At 47.8% G+C, this 17,934-nt stretch overlaps 1 protein-coding gene across 4 annotated transcripts in view; it reads left to right on the top strand.

Annotated features, from left to right (window-relative positions):
• Positions 1-17,934, top strand: part of LOC137436440 (arylsulfatase B-like) — a 99,541-nt gene that overhangs the window by 68,087 nt on the left and 13,520 nt on the right. For 3 of the 4 annotated variants that reach the window (XM_068130227.2, XM_068130226.2, XM_068130225.2), the window contains exons 2-5: positions 2,272-2,552; positions 6,439-6,625; positions 12,688-12,878; positions 14,350-14,397. In XM_068130227.2, coding sequence (XP_067986328.1) covers positions 2,274-2,552; positions 6,439-6,625; positions 12,688-12,878; positions 14,350-14,397 — 705 coding nt within the window. In that variant the 5' untranslated portion in view covers positions 2,272-2,273. Of the gene's footprint in view, positions 1-2,147; positions 2,182-2,271; positions 2,553-6,438; positions 6,626-12,687; positions 12,879-14,349; positions 14,398-17,934 lie in introns of those variants that run through there. The other variant, XM_068130224.2, reaches the window with a different exon arrangement.

Raw genomic sequence — 17,934 nt, 5'->3', positions numbered from 1 at the left:
CAGCACGTACATCGGTATGCCCTTAACCAGTGTCTTTTCCCTGTGAGTGTGTGTGTGTGTGTGTGTGTGTGTGTGGTTGTTTGTGTGTGTGTCAGAGTGTGAAGGCGCCAAGTCGGGGTTATTATTAGGTAAGAGTTGGTAAGCTGTATCTTCGTCTCTGTTTCTCTGTGCCTTCTAAATAAAAGGCTGTACATTTTGTTGTTACTTTCCAACCTGTTCGGTACGTCTTTTCTCCATTGGCTTAGCATCATCCGGGACTGCTTTTGGCTAGACTCAGGTCCATAAATCTCGTGGGGTAACGCCGCTTTCCACACCGTGCAAATCCGCTCTGCACGCAATTGAATAAGGTGTGTGAAAGCGAGGGTTCGATCGCGCGGTTCTTCGGCACGCGCGTGCACCTTGATCCGTGCACCTTGAAGGTATTCGTGATTCTTCGGTATTAACAGAGGGGAATCACGCAAAAAAAATTGTTGTGCAAGAAGGGGGTTTTGAACCCGGCCCCCGCAACAAATTGTTGTTAAGGAGTGGGATAATTTGAACCATCGCAACAAATTGTTGTCAGGAGTGGGGATTTGACCCTACCGCAACAATATATATATAATATATATATATATATTTATTTATTTATTTATTTTTAATGTTGGAGGCTACAGTTATAGACTATATAGCCCTCACTGAGGCCAAGCCTTAAATAAAAGAAAAGAAAAGTGTATGATGAAAAGTGTACGGTGTTTGCGAGAAAGAGAGGTTGAAGCTAGGCCGGTAGATATAGTTTGAGTCAGACAGAAATTAAGACCAGCAATCCTGACATGGAGAGTGTAAGATGGTTCCGGGCACTACTTTAACGCTCCTAAGTCAGGACAGTAGTACCACCCTGAGCGGTTGCTGTCGACAACCTACTACCGAAATATGTTCCACTATCATGTTATCATTTAATTTATAATTGTATATCCCTTTTGTGCACTTTTCAGTGCTTTCCACTACACCCTTGTAATAATGTGTTAATCAAAATTATTACATGCTTTTGTTACTTAGCAAAATAAAAAATGTTTTGTTTTTTTTGCAAGTATGTTGATCACTCCGGTTTGTGTGTGTGTGTGTGTGTGTGTGTGTGTGTGTGTGTGTGTGTGTGTGTGTGTGTGTGTGTTTGTTTGTTGGTTTGTGTGTTTGTTTGTTGGTTTGTGTGTTTGTTTGTTGGTTTGTGTGTTTGTGTGCTTGTCTGTTTACCGATCTTGTCTGTTTACAATTTTATACCGATCTTCACGAAACTTCACCAAATGCTAGAGTTCGTGGTCCGGCAAAATCCTATATATTTTTTAGGACAAAATGTCAAAAGGTCAACACAGGCCAAAGGTCTAAACACTTTTTTGAAATTTCTAAAATCCTCAGTTTTCATCTGATTGACTTGAAATTTGAATAGAATTTTCATAGCGAACTGAATTCAACCACCAACTATTTTTGAGATCAACATGGACCAAAAGGTCAACATAGACCAAAGATTAATAACTTTGTAAAATTTCTAAAATCCTCAATTTTCATCCGATTGACTTGAAATTTGAATGCGATTTGCATATCAGCTAACTGAATTCAACCACCAACTATTTTTGAGGTCAACATCGGCCAAAAGGTCAACAAAAGCCAAAAGGTCAACAACCACTTAAAATTGCTAAAATCCTCAATTTTCATCCAATTTACTTGAAACTTGAATAGGATTTGCATATAATCTTACCGAAACCAACCACCAACTATTCTTGAGGAAAACATACGCCAAAAGGTCAACATAGACGAAAAGGTCAACATTGGCCAAATTTCTAAAATTGTCAATTTTCATCCAATTAACTTAAAATCTGAAGACTATTAGCATATCTGGCTTGGGGTTTCTCTTCAATGAATCAGTCGATGATCTCATGACCTTCCCTTGGATTTTAGCTCTTGGCTTGCAGGTGAAACTTGCTGTAACATGCTGAATATCAAAATATTTAAAATAACTGTCGTATCCACCATTTGGTTGTTTTAATGTTTGTTATTGGAGGAATAACTATTATGGAAGTGTTAACTCCTGCAAGCCCAGCCTTAAGTTGTGTACCTCATCTTGTGTTCGTCTATATTCCTCTTTTTATTCTGGGGAGTCATTATTGTACTTTGCCTTGAACAACGAAGAGCTTATGTTACAATATGCAGGTATTATTGTGTCCATTTTGAAGGAATCTTCTAAATGTCACAATAGAGAGGAGAAGTAACTCGCTGTCCTTGTTCTTTACTCACTGCCAGTGATGACTCAGGGCCTGATCCTGTTCCCTCAACGGGCTGCACAGCGATTGTTCTTTCTGGTTGTGGCTGTGGTTCTTCCATTGTCACAGTGTCGGCGATCACCCCACATCGTTTTCATCCTTGCTGATGACCTCGGTTGGGCTGACGTTGGTTACCATGGTTCGCAAATCCGCACCCCAGTACTTGATGAGCTCTCAGCATCAGGACTTCGTCTGGAGAACTACTACGTGCAACCAATCTGCACACCATCACGAAGTCAACTCATGACTGGACGCTACCAGGTAATGTAAATTCGTTTGTATGTGTGTATTCTTTTGTTAAAAAAAAAAAATACATATACTGTATATACATATATATATGCACAGTGCCTTCAGAAAGTATTCCCACCCCTTGACTTTTTCACATTTTGTTGTTACAGCCTAGTATCCCTGGTGTTGGCTTAGCGGTTAGGGTGCTGGCTTGGGATCCTAGGATCCTGGGTTCGAATCCCGGTCGATCGCTGAATTAATGCCAGGGGGGTTGACTCAGCCTGTCATCCTTCCGAGGTCGGCAAATTGAGTACCAGCTTGCTGGGATGAATGATCACGGTGTGTACCCCGATTTAGAATAGGTACACCGTATCCCTGCGCATTGTAAGAGCGTGACCAAGGGTTGGCGTCAGGAAGGGCATCCGGCCATAAAAACATTGCCTCAAACAGGGAACCATGATTGTCATGGGACCCGCAAGGCTAACCCTCGCCCTAGCGGGGGAAATGGCCTTAAAACGATCATTCATTCATTTTTGTTGTTACAGCCTGAATTTAAAATGGATTAAATTTACTTTTTTTTTGTCTTGGATCTACACAATATACCCTATAAAGATGAAGTGACAACGTTTTTTTTGGGGTATTTTCACAAATTTATTGAAAAATAAATTCATACATATGTAATTTACATGAGTATTCAGCTCCTTGAGTCAATACTTCATGTAAGCACCTTTGGCAGGGATTACAGCTTCGTCTCTTCTTGGCACAGTATCAGCTTTGCACATCTGGATTTGCAGAGTTTCTCCCATTCTTCCTTGCAGATTTGCTCAAGCTCCGTTACGTTGGATGGGGGGGCGTCGATGAACAGCAATCTTCAAGTCTTTCCACAGATTCTCAATGGGATTTAAGACTGAGCTTTGGCTGGGGCACTCAATAACTTTCACGTTCTTGTTTCGAAGTCATTTCAGTGTTGCTTTGGCTGTATGCTTGGGGTCATTTTCCTGTTGGAACATAAATTTTCACTGCAGTCTAAGGTATTTTTGCACTCTGAAGCAGGTTCTCCACAAGGATTTGCCTATATTTGGCTCAATTCATTGTTCCCTTTATCCTTACAAGTCCCTCAGTCCCTGCTGCTGAAAAGCATTCCCATAGCATGATGCTGCCACCACTATGCTTCACGGTTGAGATGGTGTTAGATGGGTGATAAGCTGTGCTCCGTTTCTGCCAGATGAAGTGCTTTGCATTCAGACCAAAGAGTTCAATATTTGTTTCATCAGAGCACAGAATATTTTGCCTCATGCTCTCAGTCTTTCACGTGCCTTTTTGCAAACTCCAAGCATGCTGTCATGTGCCTTTTTCTCAGGAGTGGCTTCCATCTTGCCACTCTCCCATAAATCCTGTGAAGTGCTGCAGAGACTGTTGTCCTTCTGGCAGGTTCTCTCATCTCAGCCAAGGAACTCTGTAGTTTTATCAGAGTGGTCAATGGGTTATTGGTCACATCCCTGACCAAGGTCCTTCTTGCCTGGTTCCTCAGCTTTCTCAGATGGCAAGCTCTTGGAAGAGTCTTTATCGTTCCATATTTTTTCCATTTCTTAATGATGGAGCTCACTGTGCTCTTGAGAACTTTCAACACTATAAATTGTTTTATACCCTTCCCCAGATCATTGCCTCCTCACAATTCTATCTGTGAGCTTTACGTCCAGTTCCTTAGACTTAATGGTAGAGTTTCTGCTCTGACATGCACCCTCAACTGTGGGACCTGTTATAGAAAATAATGTTTCTTTCTGAATCATATCTAATCAATTGAATTGGCCACAGGTCGGAAGAAACAAGTTGTAGAGACATCTGAGGGATGATCAAAGGAAATTGGATGCACCTGAGCTCAATTTGGAGTGTCACAGCAAAGGGGTTGAATACTTATTAACTCAAGACATTTCAGCTTTTCATTTTTAATTGTTTTGTAAGAATTTCTAAAAAAAACAAATTTCGCTTCAACATTATGTGTAGATCATTAACAAAAAAAAAAAAACTCAATTTAATCTATATGCGCATGTTTTTGGAAGGTACTACCCAAAAGTGTTTTTACTATCTAAGGCGGTGCTGTCCTTGCTGAAATCTAACGCTCCATGAATGATCCTCCAGTGATATCAATGAATTCCATACCCTCCGCATGGCCAAGTGGTGGGACCACGAGGCACTCCTCAGCTCGAAGAAATAAATAATTTATCAGACACGAGACAAACAGAACGGAATCCCCAGAACAGAATGGCAATAACTTCATACACAAAGAAACTAAACCCCGGCTGTGGGCCCATGCACACATACACAGGAATGCAGTCTGAACTGGGCAAGTAAGAGGGAAAAGGCATGGATGGAGAACCGCAGACTGTTGTACTTGTTTGTGCTGTTACATTGAGCAGGAACAGACTGCAGAGCAGAGTCCGAACAGGAAGGGGTTCTCCTTTCCGCCCGAGGAGTCCCTCCACCCCAGTCACAGCAGAACAATTGCCGACCCAGACATCCCATCAATCACGGTACGGGAATGGTCCAAAGTCCGCCTCACACATACTGATCGACAGCTGGGAGGAAGGGCTTTCTCATTTTGTTGGTGAGAGGGAAAAGTGAGGTATCAACCATTTTCGGCTGGCATTGCCTTGGTCGACATTAGGAGAACAAGTGGACAACACATCATAACCTGTTTAGTCTAAAATAGACAAGACCCATCCATCCCCTTAGCGAGCTGCACTAAGGACAAGTTAACACTCCCACATGCATTTAATACAGTTTTTAAAGTCCTAAGGATCTGCCGAATACAAACGGCCTTAATTTGCTAATTGTCACATACTCCACAGATATAACAATATACACAGGTATTGAGGCTCATGAAGGAGCAAAGCAACATTTTTCTGCAGAATGAAGAAATTGTCTTGCTCCTGAACACTGTTGTCGATCTTCATCATTGGACAGGTCGAACAATGGAAGATGTAGATTGAGGTATGCTAATTGCCGTGGAAAGCAAACGGGAGTTGACCAGTCAGAGGAATGAGGAAGGGTTAACCCGAAACGTCAGCATTGCACGGTGGTTTGCATACCTTGATCACCTTGTCGATTTCCTTCTTTGTTCAACTTTTTCTGCTTTACCTCAATAGTATCAGAGTCAACTAAATACATGAACTTCCATGCATTAAGTATCAAACCTGGTCCCGCAGTTTCAACCTCCTCTGATTGAGCTCAATCTTCTCTCTCTCCCAGCTCTACTCCCCTCCTCCCCATCCCCAACTCATCCACGACACGTGTGTTCTTCCAGCAATTCCTCCTCGTTGAACTCCCAAAATCTTGGCTTTTGACGCACCTCCACTCATTCTTTTCTCCTGTTTTGTGCAACTGCGACTGTTCAACCGCAGTCATTCCTTCAGGGTTTCAAGCAATCATTGGCCAAACATACCATGTCATCACCCATTCCCACCCGCAGTCTTTCCTTCAGGGTTTCAAGCAATCATTGGCCAAACATACCATGTCATCACCCATTCCCACCCGCAGTCTTTCCTTCAGGGTTTCAAGCAATCATTGGCCAAACATACCATGTCATCACCCATTCCCACCCGCAGTCTTTCCTTCAGGGTTTCAAGCAATCATTGGCCAAACATACCATGTCATCACCCATTCCCACCCGCAGTCTTTCCGACACCCATTAACCCTTTCGAACCCACCATTCTTACTTCCAGGGTACCATGCTTCCTCGCCTCCTTTCTTTCCTCTTTCCTGTTCGTTTATTCCCTTGCTTGTGTGTCACACTGTGGCCCCACTGTCAATGCTTTCCCTTTTTCCCTCTATCACCTCGCTTTTACATGAGACTGCATTTTGTTTACAACAATAAAAACTGGTATTCTCTCTTATTTGCACTATCTACAATCCACAACAGATTCACACAGGCCTCCAGCATAAAGTCATTTTTGCGTGCCAGCCTCATTGCTTGCCACGCCGGGAGACGCTCCTGCCTGAGCTGCTGGTCCATGCAGGGTATGCCACACACATGGTTGGCAAGTGGCATCTTGGAATGGTGCGCCAAAACTGTCTTCCCACTCATCGTGGCTTCCACACTTATTTTGGTACGCTAAAATGCCTCGCCAATTCCCAACTTATTTTTCTGCTGACTCGTTCATGTTCTTTGCATGAGTTAAGTTTCTCGGCCCAACTATAAACTGTCATCCTATTGTTTCAGATGCAGGTCAAGGCATCAATATCCGTGTCGTCCCTCGGACGGATGATAAACCAGGGGCCTGTCGGCCGGCATTAGTCGGTGGACGTTCGATCCAATGGTGTTCTTTGTGAAGAGTAGGGTAGCTATCGTCGACATCCTTAAAAAGTTACATAAATAGCCCCGAGTGGGCTGACAGTCATCTCTTGAGGTTGTAGTTCAGACCTATAATGATTTGATGGAACCCCTCCCACACCCCCCCTGGGATCCCCCGATCCGAAATCAAAAGAAATCTAAGACCGAGCGATCTTGCAGACGATCAAGTGGAAGGGCTGCATCAGGTTTCAGAGCAATCTGTTGGTAAATAAATGGATGAGTAGGGATCCCATGTTTCAGGGGGTGACCCCCCTGAAAGTCCCCATGCTCCAAAATCGAAAAATTGAAGGCCAAACGATTGTGCGGGCCACTGTGGTGTATTCATCTGTCAAGTTTTGGAACAATCAGCCGGGTGATAAGGGTGGAGTAGCAAAAATAGCAAAGAGTGAACGGACTGACGGACATCACGACCCATTTTATAAATTTATCTCTTCAATAATTGATATGAGATGACCTACAAAATCCTGGTCTATCCTACAGGGGCACTGCATGAGCAGTGCATCTCTGCCTCCAGCAAATGATGCTACCTGCAGCCATGTGCCTCATATGAAAAAAGAATAAGAAGGAATGATTTGCCATATTGCATCTAATATGTGTATCTCTATGTAATTTGTTTCATGTTTACATTCTCCTTACCTGGCTTCTGGTTTACCTTAAGATTTATTTATTTATTTAAAGAATTTAAAGTACATCCTCTGCAATTTGCTGTTGGCCTTTTATTTGGGATCAAGAGATCCCAATAACATTTGTGGTCATAAAAATGGAAGTGGTGCCTCGAGTTTAAAAGGTTAATGTAATTGGTTTGGTGTTAGCGTTCTTGTAATACCAGAAGCAAACACGATTTTATGGTTAAAATACCCTCAATTATGTTTTGTGTAAATAGTGTACATTCGTACTCGAAACTGATATTTAAACTATAATAAAGATTGTGTTGCACATCTAACATCTCCATAAATTATTTGTTATTGATGATGTAAGCAAATGCCACCCATTGTAGCAACTATTTGTTAAATTAAAATTTCCAATTGTTGAGAAGAGTCCAAATGTGTTTTTGTTTTTTTTGTTTTTTTAAATTGTTTGCTACATAATTTTATTAAAATAGGATATACAACATATTTTCTGTGATGGGACTCAACCTGTGCTTTGCTGCCTCACCAAGTTAAGGGGTTCGATTTATTTATTTATTTATTTATTTACTGCGTTGACGTACCCCCAACGGTACAAGAAAGAGGAGGTTTGAAGCAACTTTGGAGTCTCAGAATAAATAAAACTTGGGAAGAGAAAACCTACTATTTGCGTGGAGACTGAATTGTACAAGGAAGTGTGTAATACAACAGTGTACAGGACTATGTTTCAAAAAAGTGGACTATTTGAACGTTTTATTGTAGAAAAATTACCAAAGGTAGCAAGTTCTGTGATACATTGATGGACAGCTAGATGTCAATTTAGGTTTATTTATTTATTTTGCAGACACATTTATGGTTTTTACCTAAATTTTCGGAGATTTTTATTTCACAGGTTACAGATATATAAATTACAATTTTCAAATGCGAGATATCGATTGAGGTTGTTGTTGTTTTTACGGGCATGTTTGCGGTTTTTTTAACGTAAATTTTTATTTACGGGCGCTATCTCATGGTTCTATGATTTGACTCGGTGTAGCGACTTCAATGTCTGTCGCACGCCAAATTTCAGCTTTCGACAACACCCCAAAGGTACTAAACATTAATATCAGTCAGTCAGTCAGTCCCTGAGTCGGTGGTTGGAAATAACTTTATATACGAGATATCTCTATATCTATTGTAGCATCAATGGCTCAACTAACGTCGAGCACGTTGCGGCGGGAGGTTAAAATCCCGCAACTTACCGAACGGTTTTAATTCCTGTGGAGACGCTCCGAATTTTTTTTTTTTTTTTTTAATACTGAATCGAGGCTCGTGAAAGAGCTGACAACCACGAGGGAAAGACAGCACAGGGGGACCACGAGGGAAAGACAGTACAGGGGGGAAACATTGTGGAAAGTGGTGCCAAGTTTGTGGCAGTATTGTGGCAGTATACGCTCGCGTGCACAGCTGAAGAGAAACACGAGAACCTTGAAGCTTTAAAAAAATCAAACAGGTTTATTCCCAAACAAATAACAAGCAGGCAAATGAATTTAATAGCTAGAACGACACTCTTCGACGTCGTCAAGACGTTGACCGAAATGCCTCGGCCCACATTATTACATCATTATAAATACTCGTACCAAATTTGATTTAAATCCATTCAGCAGTCCCCAAATATCACATTTTTACCGGACATGACCTCTGACCTCACCAAAATCACCTCACTTCACCTTTAATGCCAAAATATAATCCGTTCATCTTTGCATCATAATCTATACTTATACCAAGTTTGGGCAAAATCCCATCACTGGTTTACAAGTTATCACTGTAACAGGATTTTTATCGAACATGCTCTTTGACCTCTTCATGCAAAAATGTAATCATTTCATCTTTACATCATTATACATACCTGTACCAGGTTTGATTTAAATCCCTTAACCTGTTCTCAAGTTATCACATTTTTAACCTGACATGACCTCTGACCTTTGATCTGTTGATGCCGTAATCCAATCAGTTCATCTTTGTATCATATATATATATATATCTATACCAAATTTGTTCAAATTCCCATCACTTGTTCACAAATTGGCATGACAACATAAATTTTACTTGACATGACCTCTGACCTTTGACCTCGTGTCTTAAAAATCGAATTCATCAGTTCATCTTTACATCATGTGTATATGACTTCGTCGGCGGAGGCATAATAACGATATATAATGAGGTAAAATAAAGCCTATAAAAAGTAAGGCGCCTCTCAGTCACAAACACAGACTGAGTGAGGGACACAACTGGTCGACTTATCTCCAATGTGGCAGCGGGTGAGGGGAGGATGGGAACAGAGCAAGCGATGAGATGGGCAGGACGATGGGCAAGATGTTGAGACAGCAGGATGATGAAGAGCTGATGAGGATACTAACAGCACGATCAACAGGCAATGGGGGAGGACGAAGCCAGCACGAGGGTCAAAGCAGGTAGGCAGGACAACCTCCTTAAAGCTCTCCTTCAATTCTGCCCAGAACTCCCTCAGTTATCCTCACACAAATGCGAGATCCTCAGCACACTGTTCCTGCTCCTCCAGGCTCTTCCTTCTCCTCAGACTCTCCACAGACACAGCGAGCTCCATAGTACACTGGGAATTCTCACCAAACCGTGAGCTCTCCAGCACACTTTTCCCTCTCAATTCTCCTCACAGAACCGACATCCATTTGCTCTTCCCTCGTCTCCCTTGATAACTCTCCGCCACTCACCCCCTCCAGGCGTTGGGCTCCACCCCCGTCCAGGGCATAATTATTGCTCCGCCCCCTCTATCCTTGCCTGGCGGACTCCCATAGCTTTCTGCTTCGTTTTTCCGGGCTGGAGTGAACATTGTTCTCCAGAGATGTCACGCGGCACGTCCGGTAGATGGTTACGTGAGGTTTAACACATGTTTCCTGAACTTTAATCCCTCTCTATCATATCACAAGCTAACAAATCCCTACTTCCTCACATCGAGATTGGCTTTCTACTCGCATGTGGTCCATGCTATTCCTACGCATTTTATCTCTTCGAAGGTAATCTCTTCCCCATTGCTCGTTGTGTCAAACTGTGGCCCCATAGTCAATACTTTGCCTGTTTGCCCTCTCATGGCCTATGTTACACGTGCTGTGATTGGACAATATTTATTAAAAAGATCGTCAACTCGGTAGAGCGCATACCATTTTGGGTTGTTTTTTCACATTTTCAAAATATGTGCAAGTTTTGTGCATGACAAGTTTCAGATATGACTTCTGTAATTTTTTTACACAACATATTGTGATGTCGGGTGGGTAGGGCATATCTAGATCCAGGTAGATCTGCATAGGTAGGTGCTTTGTCTGTCGTGATGGGGAATCCTCACCTATAATTTTGTTTAGGCGGTTTGTCGGATTAAGTGTATATCTGTGATCATACCAGGATGATCGTGTGGTAGGTAGAGTAGGGATTGTGCTAATTCCCCTGTGTGTCAGACTTGGTTATCATTCCATTTGTCCCGTATGGCAATGCACTCATAGACATTAGCTAGGCCCATGAACGCACACATTGATTAATCCCCCCGCCGCCACAATGACTTATGGAAGAACATACAGGAAGCGGCCGCGTTCAATGCCGGCATGAAGGAAAACATCGCACAGGCAGGCCGAGAGCCACGCCCAGGAGAACTCGTGATTGACAGGGGGAGGGGCGAGTTGGAGGCAGGTCGCTGATTGGAGGGTAGGGAAGATGAAGGACGTGCCACACTGATTGGCCACCGACCGATGACACCATGGCCAATCAGTGCAAAAGGCGCAAAACCACTACCAAGAAGCAGGTCGCTGATTGGAGGAGAAGTGCCGGTGACGTGAGAAGGCGCGAAAGGGCACAAGGAAACGACGCACTGGTTGGCAGAGGGAGAGAGCTGACTTCAGCCAATGAGCAATAAAACAACTGGCTCGCCGACATTTCTTTCTTCTCGCTTTGGCTTCTTTCCTGCCTGGACCTCCCTTCTGCCCTTGCCTTTCTCTCTGTTTGGACCTTTTTCCTTTGCCATCCGGGAATTTGCCTGCATTACGACGGACGTTGGGGAAACTTTGGAGCGCCGTCGATTCTCCTCCTTGGCGTTCACGTGCGAGTGAGGTCTGCCGCTGAGCGGGCGAGACCGTCGCGAGCGAGGGGCTCAGTGAGGCCTGATGGAGCGCGAACACCAGAGCATGGACGATTCCTGACGGACCACATCCAGACAAATAAGACACACCACACAACGTTTGCTTTTATTAACTATTCCATTGTCTTGTATTTGAAGTGAAGTGTGGGAGTGCTCCATTAGAGGGGTTTAGTTATTACCGGCACGTTTCATTGTTCTCGAGTTCCGTAATAAATATTTCTTTTTGTACATTTTCACATCCGTTTCGGGTTGAGTTAATTTCCACAGGGAGAAGACATCGTCGGGGCTGTGAAGGTAAGCGGCATTCTCCCCCACTCCCCCCTGCTCGTGTATTGTCCGCCATTAATTGGAAACGCCTCATTAAGCTCAATTGCCATTCACGATTTCCCCAGTCATAACCGAGGGGGAGTCGCGCGACAATATAAATGCAGGTAAATATGCGAGGTGGGTCACGAAAGTAAACAAAACAGGGGCTCGGCCCACGGTCTAGACTTTAGAAGGTGCACGAAGGTTTCCTATTCACCCCTGTCCGTTTGTCTGTGAGCAGGCTATATCAAAACGTTATGGACAGATACAGACAAAACTTAGTGAACAGGTTGGATATGTGACAAGGATGAATTGATTCGATTTTGGTGAAGATCCAGATCAGGATCCAGATCAGAGACTTTTTAAAATGTCATGTGATTTTTCAGCATAAAGCGACAAGGCCAAAAACGATACATAGCACGATAACTCAAAAAGGCGTGGACGAGTTATGACAAAACTTGCTGGACGAGTTGGTTAAGTGACAAGAACAAGCCGATTCTATTTTGGGTCAAGTCCAAATTCAGATCAGGGCTATCAGTGGAGACAGCCTGGCAGGGGTCTGCACTCTTTTCTTTTTTAATCCCTAGTGTTATATCAGCTCTTTGTGTTACTACATGCCTGTTTTACCTCCTTTATTTATTCATTTATTTATTTATTTATTGTAAGCAAGCTTTGAGCTTGATTGGTGGCTCTCATCAAGAGCGACAACAGAATTAAATATACCATGGGCCTGTTTGCAAACAGGGTACTTGTTGGGATGCGAGGATTACTACACTCACCAACGCTGTTTTGCTATCCCTGGAACCAATATCACACGCTGTGCACTGGACCTGCGTGATGGGGACAACGTCGCCAGAAACTACAGCGGATATTACTCGGCCCACCTCTTTACCAAGCGCGCCGAGCGCATCATAGCACAGCACGACCCTAAGAAGGTAAGACAACTTTGGGTGAGATCAATGAAGGTAAGGGCTAGACCATATTAGTGCTGCCGTCTCAGCATTTTGAGTAGATATTAACATGAGATGTCACGTTAAACCACTACTGTGACATTTGTATCCAGAAATCCACGTAAGTAGGTTGAAGACAAAATAAATGTGTTTCGTCACAGTGCTCCCGAGGCTGGTGTTGGCATAGCGGTTAGGGTGCCGGCTTGGGATCCTAGGATCCTGGGTTCGAATCCTGGTCGATCGCTGAATTAACGCCAGGGGGGTTGACTCAGCCTGTCATCCTTCCGAGGTCGGCAAATTGAGTACCAGTTCACTGGCAATTCCCTGTGTGTCGCAAAAGGCGACCAACACGGTTGGCGGCACGAAGAGCATCCGGGCATAAACATTGCTTCAAAAAGGGGACCACGGTGCCCGAAAAAGGTCCAACCCCTGCCCTACGGGGAAAAATGACCTCTAAAGGTGGTTCGTTGTAGTGCTCCCACAGGAATGTTGACAGTTTACACTACTTCTGCAGCATCACCATCCTGATTATATTGCTTTTTCACTCGGGCCCCTATTGGTTGTTGGGCCTGACCCTTCCCCTGTGGTGGTAATCTTATACTGTATATAATGGAGCAAATGTTTGTATCTCCACTCTATACACCCATTAGTTGGACTGCTGGCCTGAAGCCATCCACAATTATAACTTGAATAAAATCACATGTCCGCCATTTTGTTGCTATCCCAGGCAAAAAATATCATATGGTAAGCCTAACATATCTTCGGGAGAGTCATATTCACAATCGGCATGCCCTCCCTATAACTTTTCCATTCAGTGTAAAACAACCTAAGTGAATGTTCAAAGGATCATCAAATGTCGAAACGTTGAAGCTGATCGACGTCATGAGCCTTGTGAAGGAGATGGTATAATTATAGGCCTCAGGCTTCAGGCCTCTGGTGTCAGCCTATGTCCCAGACTCCCAGTGCATTTGGAATTATCCAAGCTATGTACCATGATGCATTATATATGCACATAAGCAGTAGGCATGTCTTTGCTTCATTTATGTAACATGGGTTGCTTTTATTTTCAGGAGCGACTGAGGCAGCGGTCTGTTGCCTATTGTTTAAAGCAATGCGGATAACTCAAATATCGGTTGATCTATCGGGCTTTATTCACACAGGTTCTGCAAGCACCCAACAAGCACAGGCTATCCAGCCTCACCGCGGCTCCACGCATGCGTGCGCGTGTCAAACGCTGTACAACATCTGAGTCCTATAACACCGCTACACCTCCCAAATAAAGGGATGTGTCAGAAGAACATATTGCACGTTTGGAATAAGATAGCCCATCGGGTAGTCTGCCAGTAATAATAATGATAATTATTTAATGCTTCAAGGTGTGCTCTGATACATGCTCGTCACTCCAAGCCAAGGTTGTTTTTCTTGTTTTTGACAAACTGCCTCATTTTCCCCACAGCCCATGTTCCTTTATATGGCGTTCCAATCCGTCCATTCACCCCTGGAGGTATGTTTATTTTGGCGGATGTTACTGAAAATACGAGTAATGCAAGTTCAGGATAGTTTTGTGTAGCGTGCAAATATGACAACAGTGTACGTTAATATGGATTGTATATGGACATGAGTAGACATTGGACAAATACATTTAGTGTCTCGAACTTGAACCTTCATTCAAAACATCAAAAGCCATCGGTTCAGGTGAGAATGCTAAACAGGCCGATGCAACGTCACACCACAACCAAATGCTTAATGATGATGTTAAAGCGCGGTGCTACGCGCGCTTACTTGTACAACAAGAAGGAAGCGGACAACGCAGTAAGTTTAAGAGTCTTTATTATCAGAGCTCACTGTAGCACTCGAGCGCTCCGGGCGGAGCCCGCGGCCACGCCTACCCCTCGGGCGTGGTCGCCGCCCACTTGGTGCGTGGAATGATGCCCTCACGCCAGTGAGCTTTCGTGTCCGCCACATGCGCCCCCCCAGAATTCCCGCGCACCTGGAGGGCCAGTTTGCGGGGCAACCAGATGACCCGGCCGAAGCGCCCTGTGGCGACTGGCGGCGTCCGGGGTGCAGGGATGCCCCCGGTTGCACCCGGGATGGGTGCAGGACCGGGGGGCGGCGGGCCTGGGCGGTGCCAGGGGTCCGCCCTCAGGGGGGCGGCCCCGACGTGGGGGCCGAGCCACCGGCGGTGGGTGGTCCACGTCGAGGTGGGCCGGCTTGAGGCGATCCACCGAGACGCGGTTGGGAGTGCCGCCGATGTCCAAGGTGAAATGTTTTACCCCGGTCTCCAGCACGCGGAAAGGCCCGTCGTACGGGGGCCGCAGTGGTGTCCGGTGGGTGTCGTGCCGGACGAAGACGTACTCCGCGGTGCGAAGCTCCGGGGCGACATGCGTAGGCGGGTGCCCGTGGTGCGCCGTCGGCACCGGGGCAAACCTCCGGGCGGTCTCCTGCAGCGCGGAGCGCTCCTGCGCCGTGGACCATGGTGCCGTGGGGTCGGGGAGGAACTCGCCCGTCACCCGCAGCGGTTGTCCGAAGACCAACTCTGCCGCGGATGCGCACAGGTCGGCCTTTGGGCGCCGTCCGGAGGCCCAGCAGGACCCAGGGGAGCCTGTCGACCCAGCCGCCGTCGCGGAGGGTGGCCCGGAGCGCGGCCTTCAACGAGCGGTGGAACCGCTCGCACAGGCCGTTTGCCTGGGGGTGGTAGGCCGTGGTTCGGTGCAGCTGGACCCTGAGCCCCCGCGCGACCGCCCCCCAGAGCTCCGAGGTGAACTGGGGGCCGTGGTTGGACGAGATGTCCGAGGGGGCGCCGAACCGGGCGACCCAGGTGGCGATGAACGCCTGCGCGATGATCGTCGCCACCAAAGGCACGGCCTCCGGCCACCGGGTGGTGCGGTCCACCATGGTGAGGACGTGGGTGAAACCCCGCGAGGGGGGCAGAGGTCCCACCAGGTCCACGTGCACGTGGTCGAACCTACATGCCGGCACCGTAAACGGGGCCAATGAGGCCTGGGTGTGCCGGTGCACCTTCGCGCGCTGGCACGTGAGGCACGTCCTGGTCCAGCCGCGGACGGCCTTCCGGAGGCCATGCCAGACAAACTTGTCAGCGACCAACCTCTGGGAGGCCTTCATGCCCGGGTGGGACAGGCCGTGGATGGCGTCAAAAACCTGGTGCTGCCAGCCCGCGGGCACGATGGGGCGAGGCCGCCCGAGGGAGACGTCGCACAAGAGGGCCGCGCCGTCGAACGGCACCTCGGTGATGCGGAGGCCCGTGACGGCCGTCCGCAAGGCCTGGACGCCGGGGTCGGCAGCCTGGTCCGCCGCCATCCGGGCATAGTCGATGCCAAGGTGGACTGCGTGGGCGACGGACCGGGAAAGGCAATCCGCCACTGGGTTGTCCTTCCCCGCGACGTGCCGGATGTCCGTCGTGTACTCGGACACTTTTCCGAGAGGTGACGCTGCTGCCGGGCCGACCACGGCTCGGCGACCTTGCCCATCACGAAAACCAGTGGCTTGTGGTCGACGAAGGCCGTGAACGCACGGCCCTCGAGCAGATGGCGGAAGTGCCTGACCGCCAGGTGAAGCCCGAGCAACTCGCGGTCGAAGGTACTATAGCGGCGTTCGGGCGGGCGAAGCTGCCGGCTGAAGAACGCCAACGGTTGCCAGGCACCATGCACCCATTGCTCGTGCACCGCGCCCACCGCGTAGTCCGGGGCGTCGGTGGTGAGGGTGATCGGTGCATCGGGCGCCGGGTGCGCGAGCATGGTGGCGTTAGCCAAGGCGAGCTTCGCGCCCGCGAACGCCGCGTCAATCTGCTCGGTCCATGTAACGTCACCTTTGCCCGGCTTGCCCCGGAGGGCCTCGTGCAAGGGGCGCAGGAGCTGGGCGATGCGGGGCAGGAACTGATGGTAAAAGTTTACCATGCCCAGGAACTCCTGGAGCCCCTTGATCGTGCGGGGGCGCGGAAACCACTTCACCGCCTCCACCTTGGCCGGTAGGGGGACGGCCCCGTGCCTGGTGACGCGGTGCCCCAAAAAGTCGATGTCGGCGACGCCGAACCGGCACTTGGTGAGGTTCACGATGAGGCCATGCTGGCCCAGACGTTTGAAGAGCATGCGGAGATGGTGTAGGTGCTCTTCGCAGGACGCGCTGGCGACGAGGATGTCGTCCAGGTACTCGTAGACGAAATCCAAGTCGCGCAAGACGCTGTCCATTAGGCGCTGGAACGCCTGAGCCGCATTCTTCAAACGGAAGGGCATCCGAAGAAATTCGAAAAGGCCGAACGGCGTGATGACCGCCGTCTTCGGGATGTCCTCCGGCCTGACGGGGACCTGATGGTAGCCGCATATGAGGTCCACCTTCGAAAAGAAGGACATGCCCGCCAACCGGGCGGAGAAGTCCTGGATGTGGGGGACGGGGTAGCGGTCGGGGGTGGTGGCGTCGTTGAGGTGCCGGTAGTCCCCGTACGGTCGCCATCCCCCGCCGGGCTTTGGCACGATGTGAAGCGGCGACGCCCAAGCACTCTCGGAGCGCTGCACGATGCCGAGAGCTCCAGCGTAGCGAACTCCGCTTTAGCTACCGCGAGATTCGTCGGCCCGAGGCGGTGTGCCCGGGCGTAGACCGGTGGCCCGGCGGTGGGGATGTGGTGTTCCACCCTGTGCTTGACAGCCCCCGCCGAGAAGGTGGGCCGCGTGAGGGCCGGGAAACCCGCGAGGAGGCGGGTGAATTCGTTCGCTGCCGGAAGCGTACAGATGAACCTGGCCGGAACCGAACCGCTCAGCAAGCCGCTCGGCGAGCCGCTCCGGGAGCTGCTCAACGAGGCGGGCAGCGCGCACGCGAGCGAGCTGAACGTCTCAGCCTGGACAAGCCTTCTGTGCTTGACGTCCACCAGTAGACCATTGGCACACAGGAAGTCCGCGCCGAGCAGTGCCATAGGCACGTCGGCAGTGACGAACAACCATCGGAAAACCTGCCCTCCGAACCGCAGAGAAAGGCAGCGTGTTCCGTATGTGCGAATGGACGTACCGTTGGCAGCAAGCAGTGCGGGGCC

Source organism: Myxine glutinosa, chromosome 11 (assembly GCF_964187855.1).
Source record: "Myxine glutinosa chromosome 11, kmMyxGlut1.1, whole genome shotgun sequence".
NCBI lineage: Eukaryota > Metazoa > Chordata > Myxini > Myxiniformes > Myxinidae > Myxine > Myxine glutinosa.
Note: the sequence above shows the minus strand (reverse complement) of the source record. Positions and strands in the feature narration are given on the sequence as shown.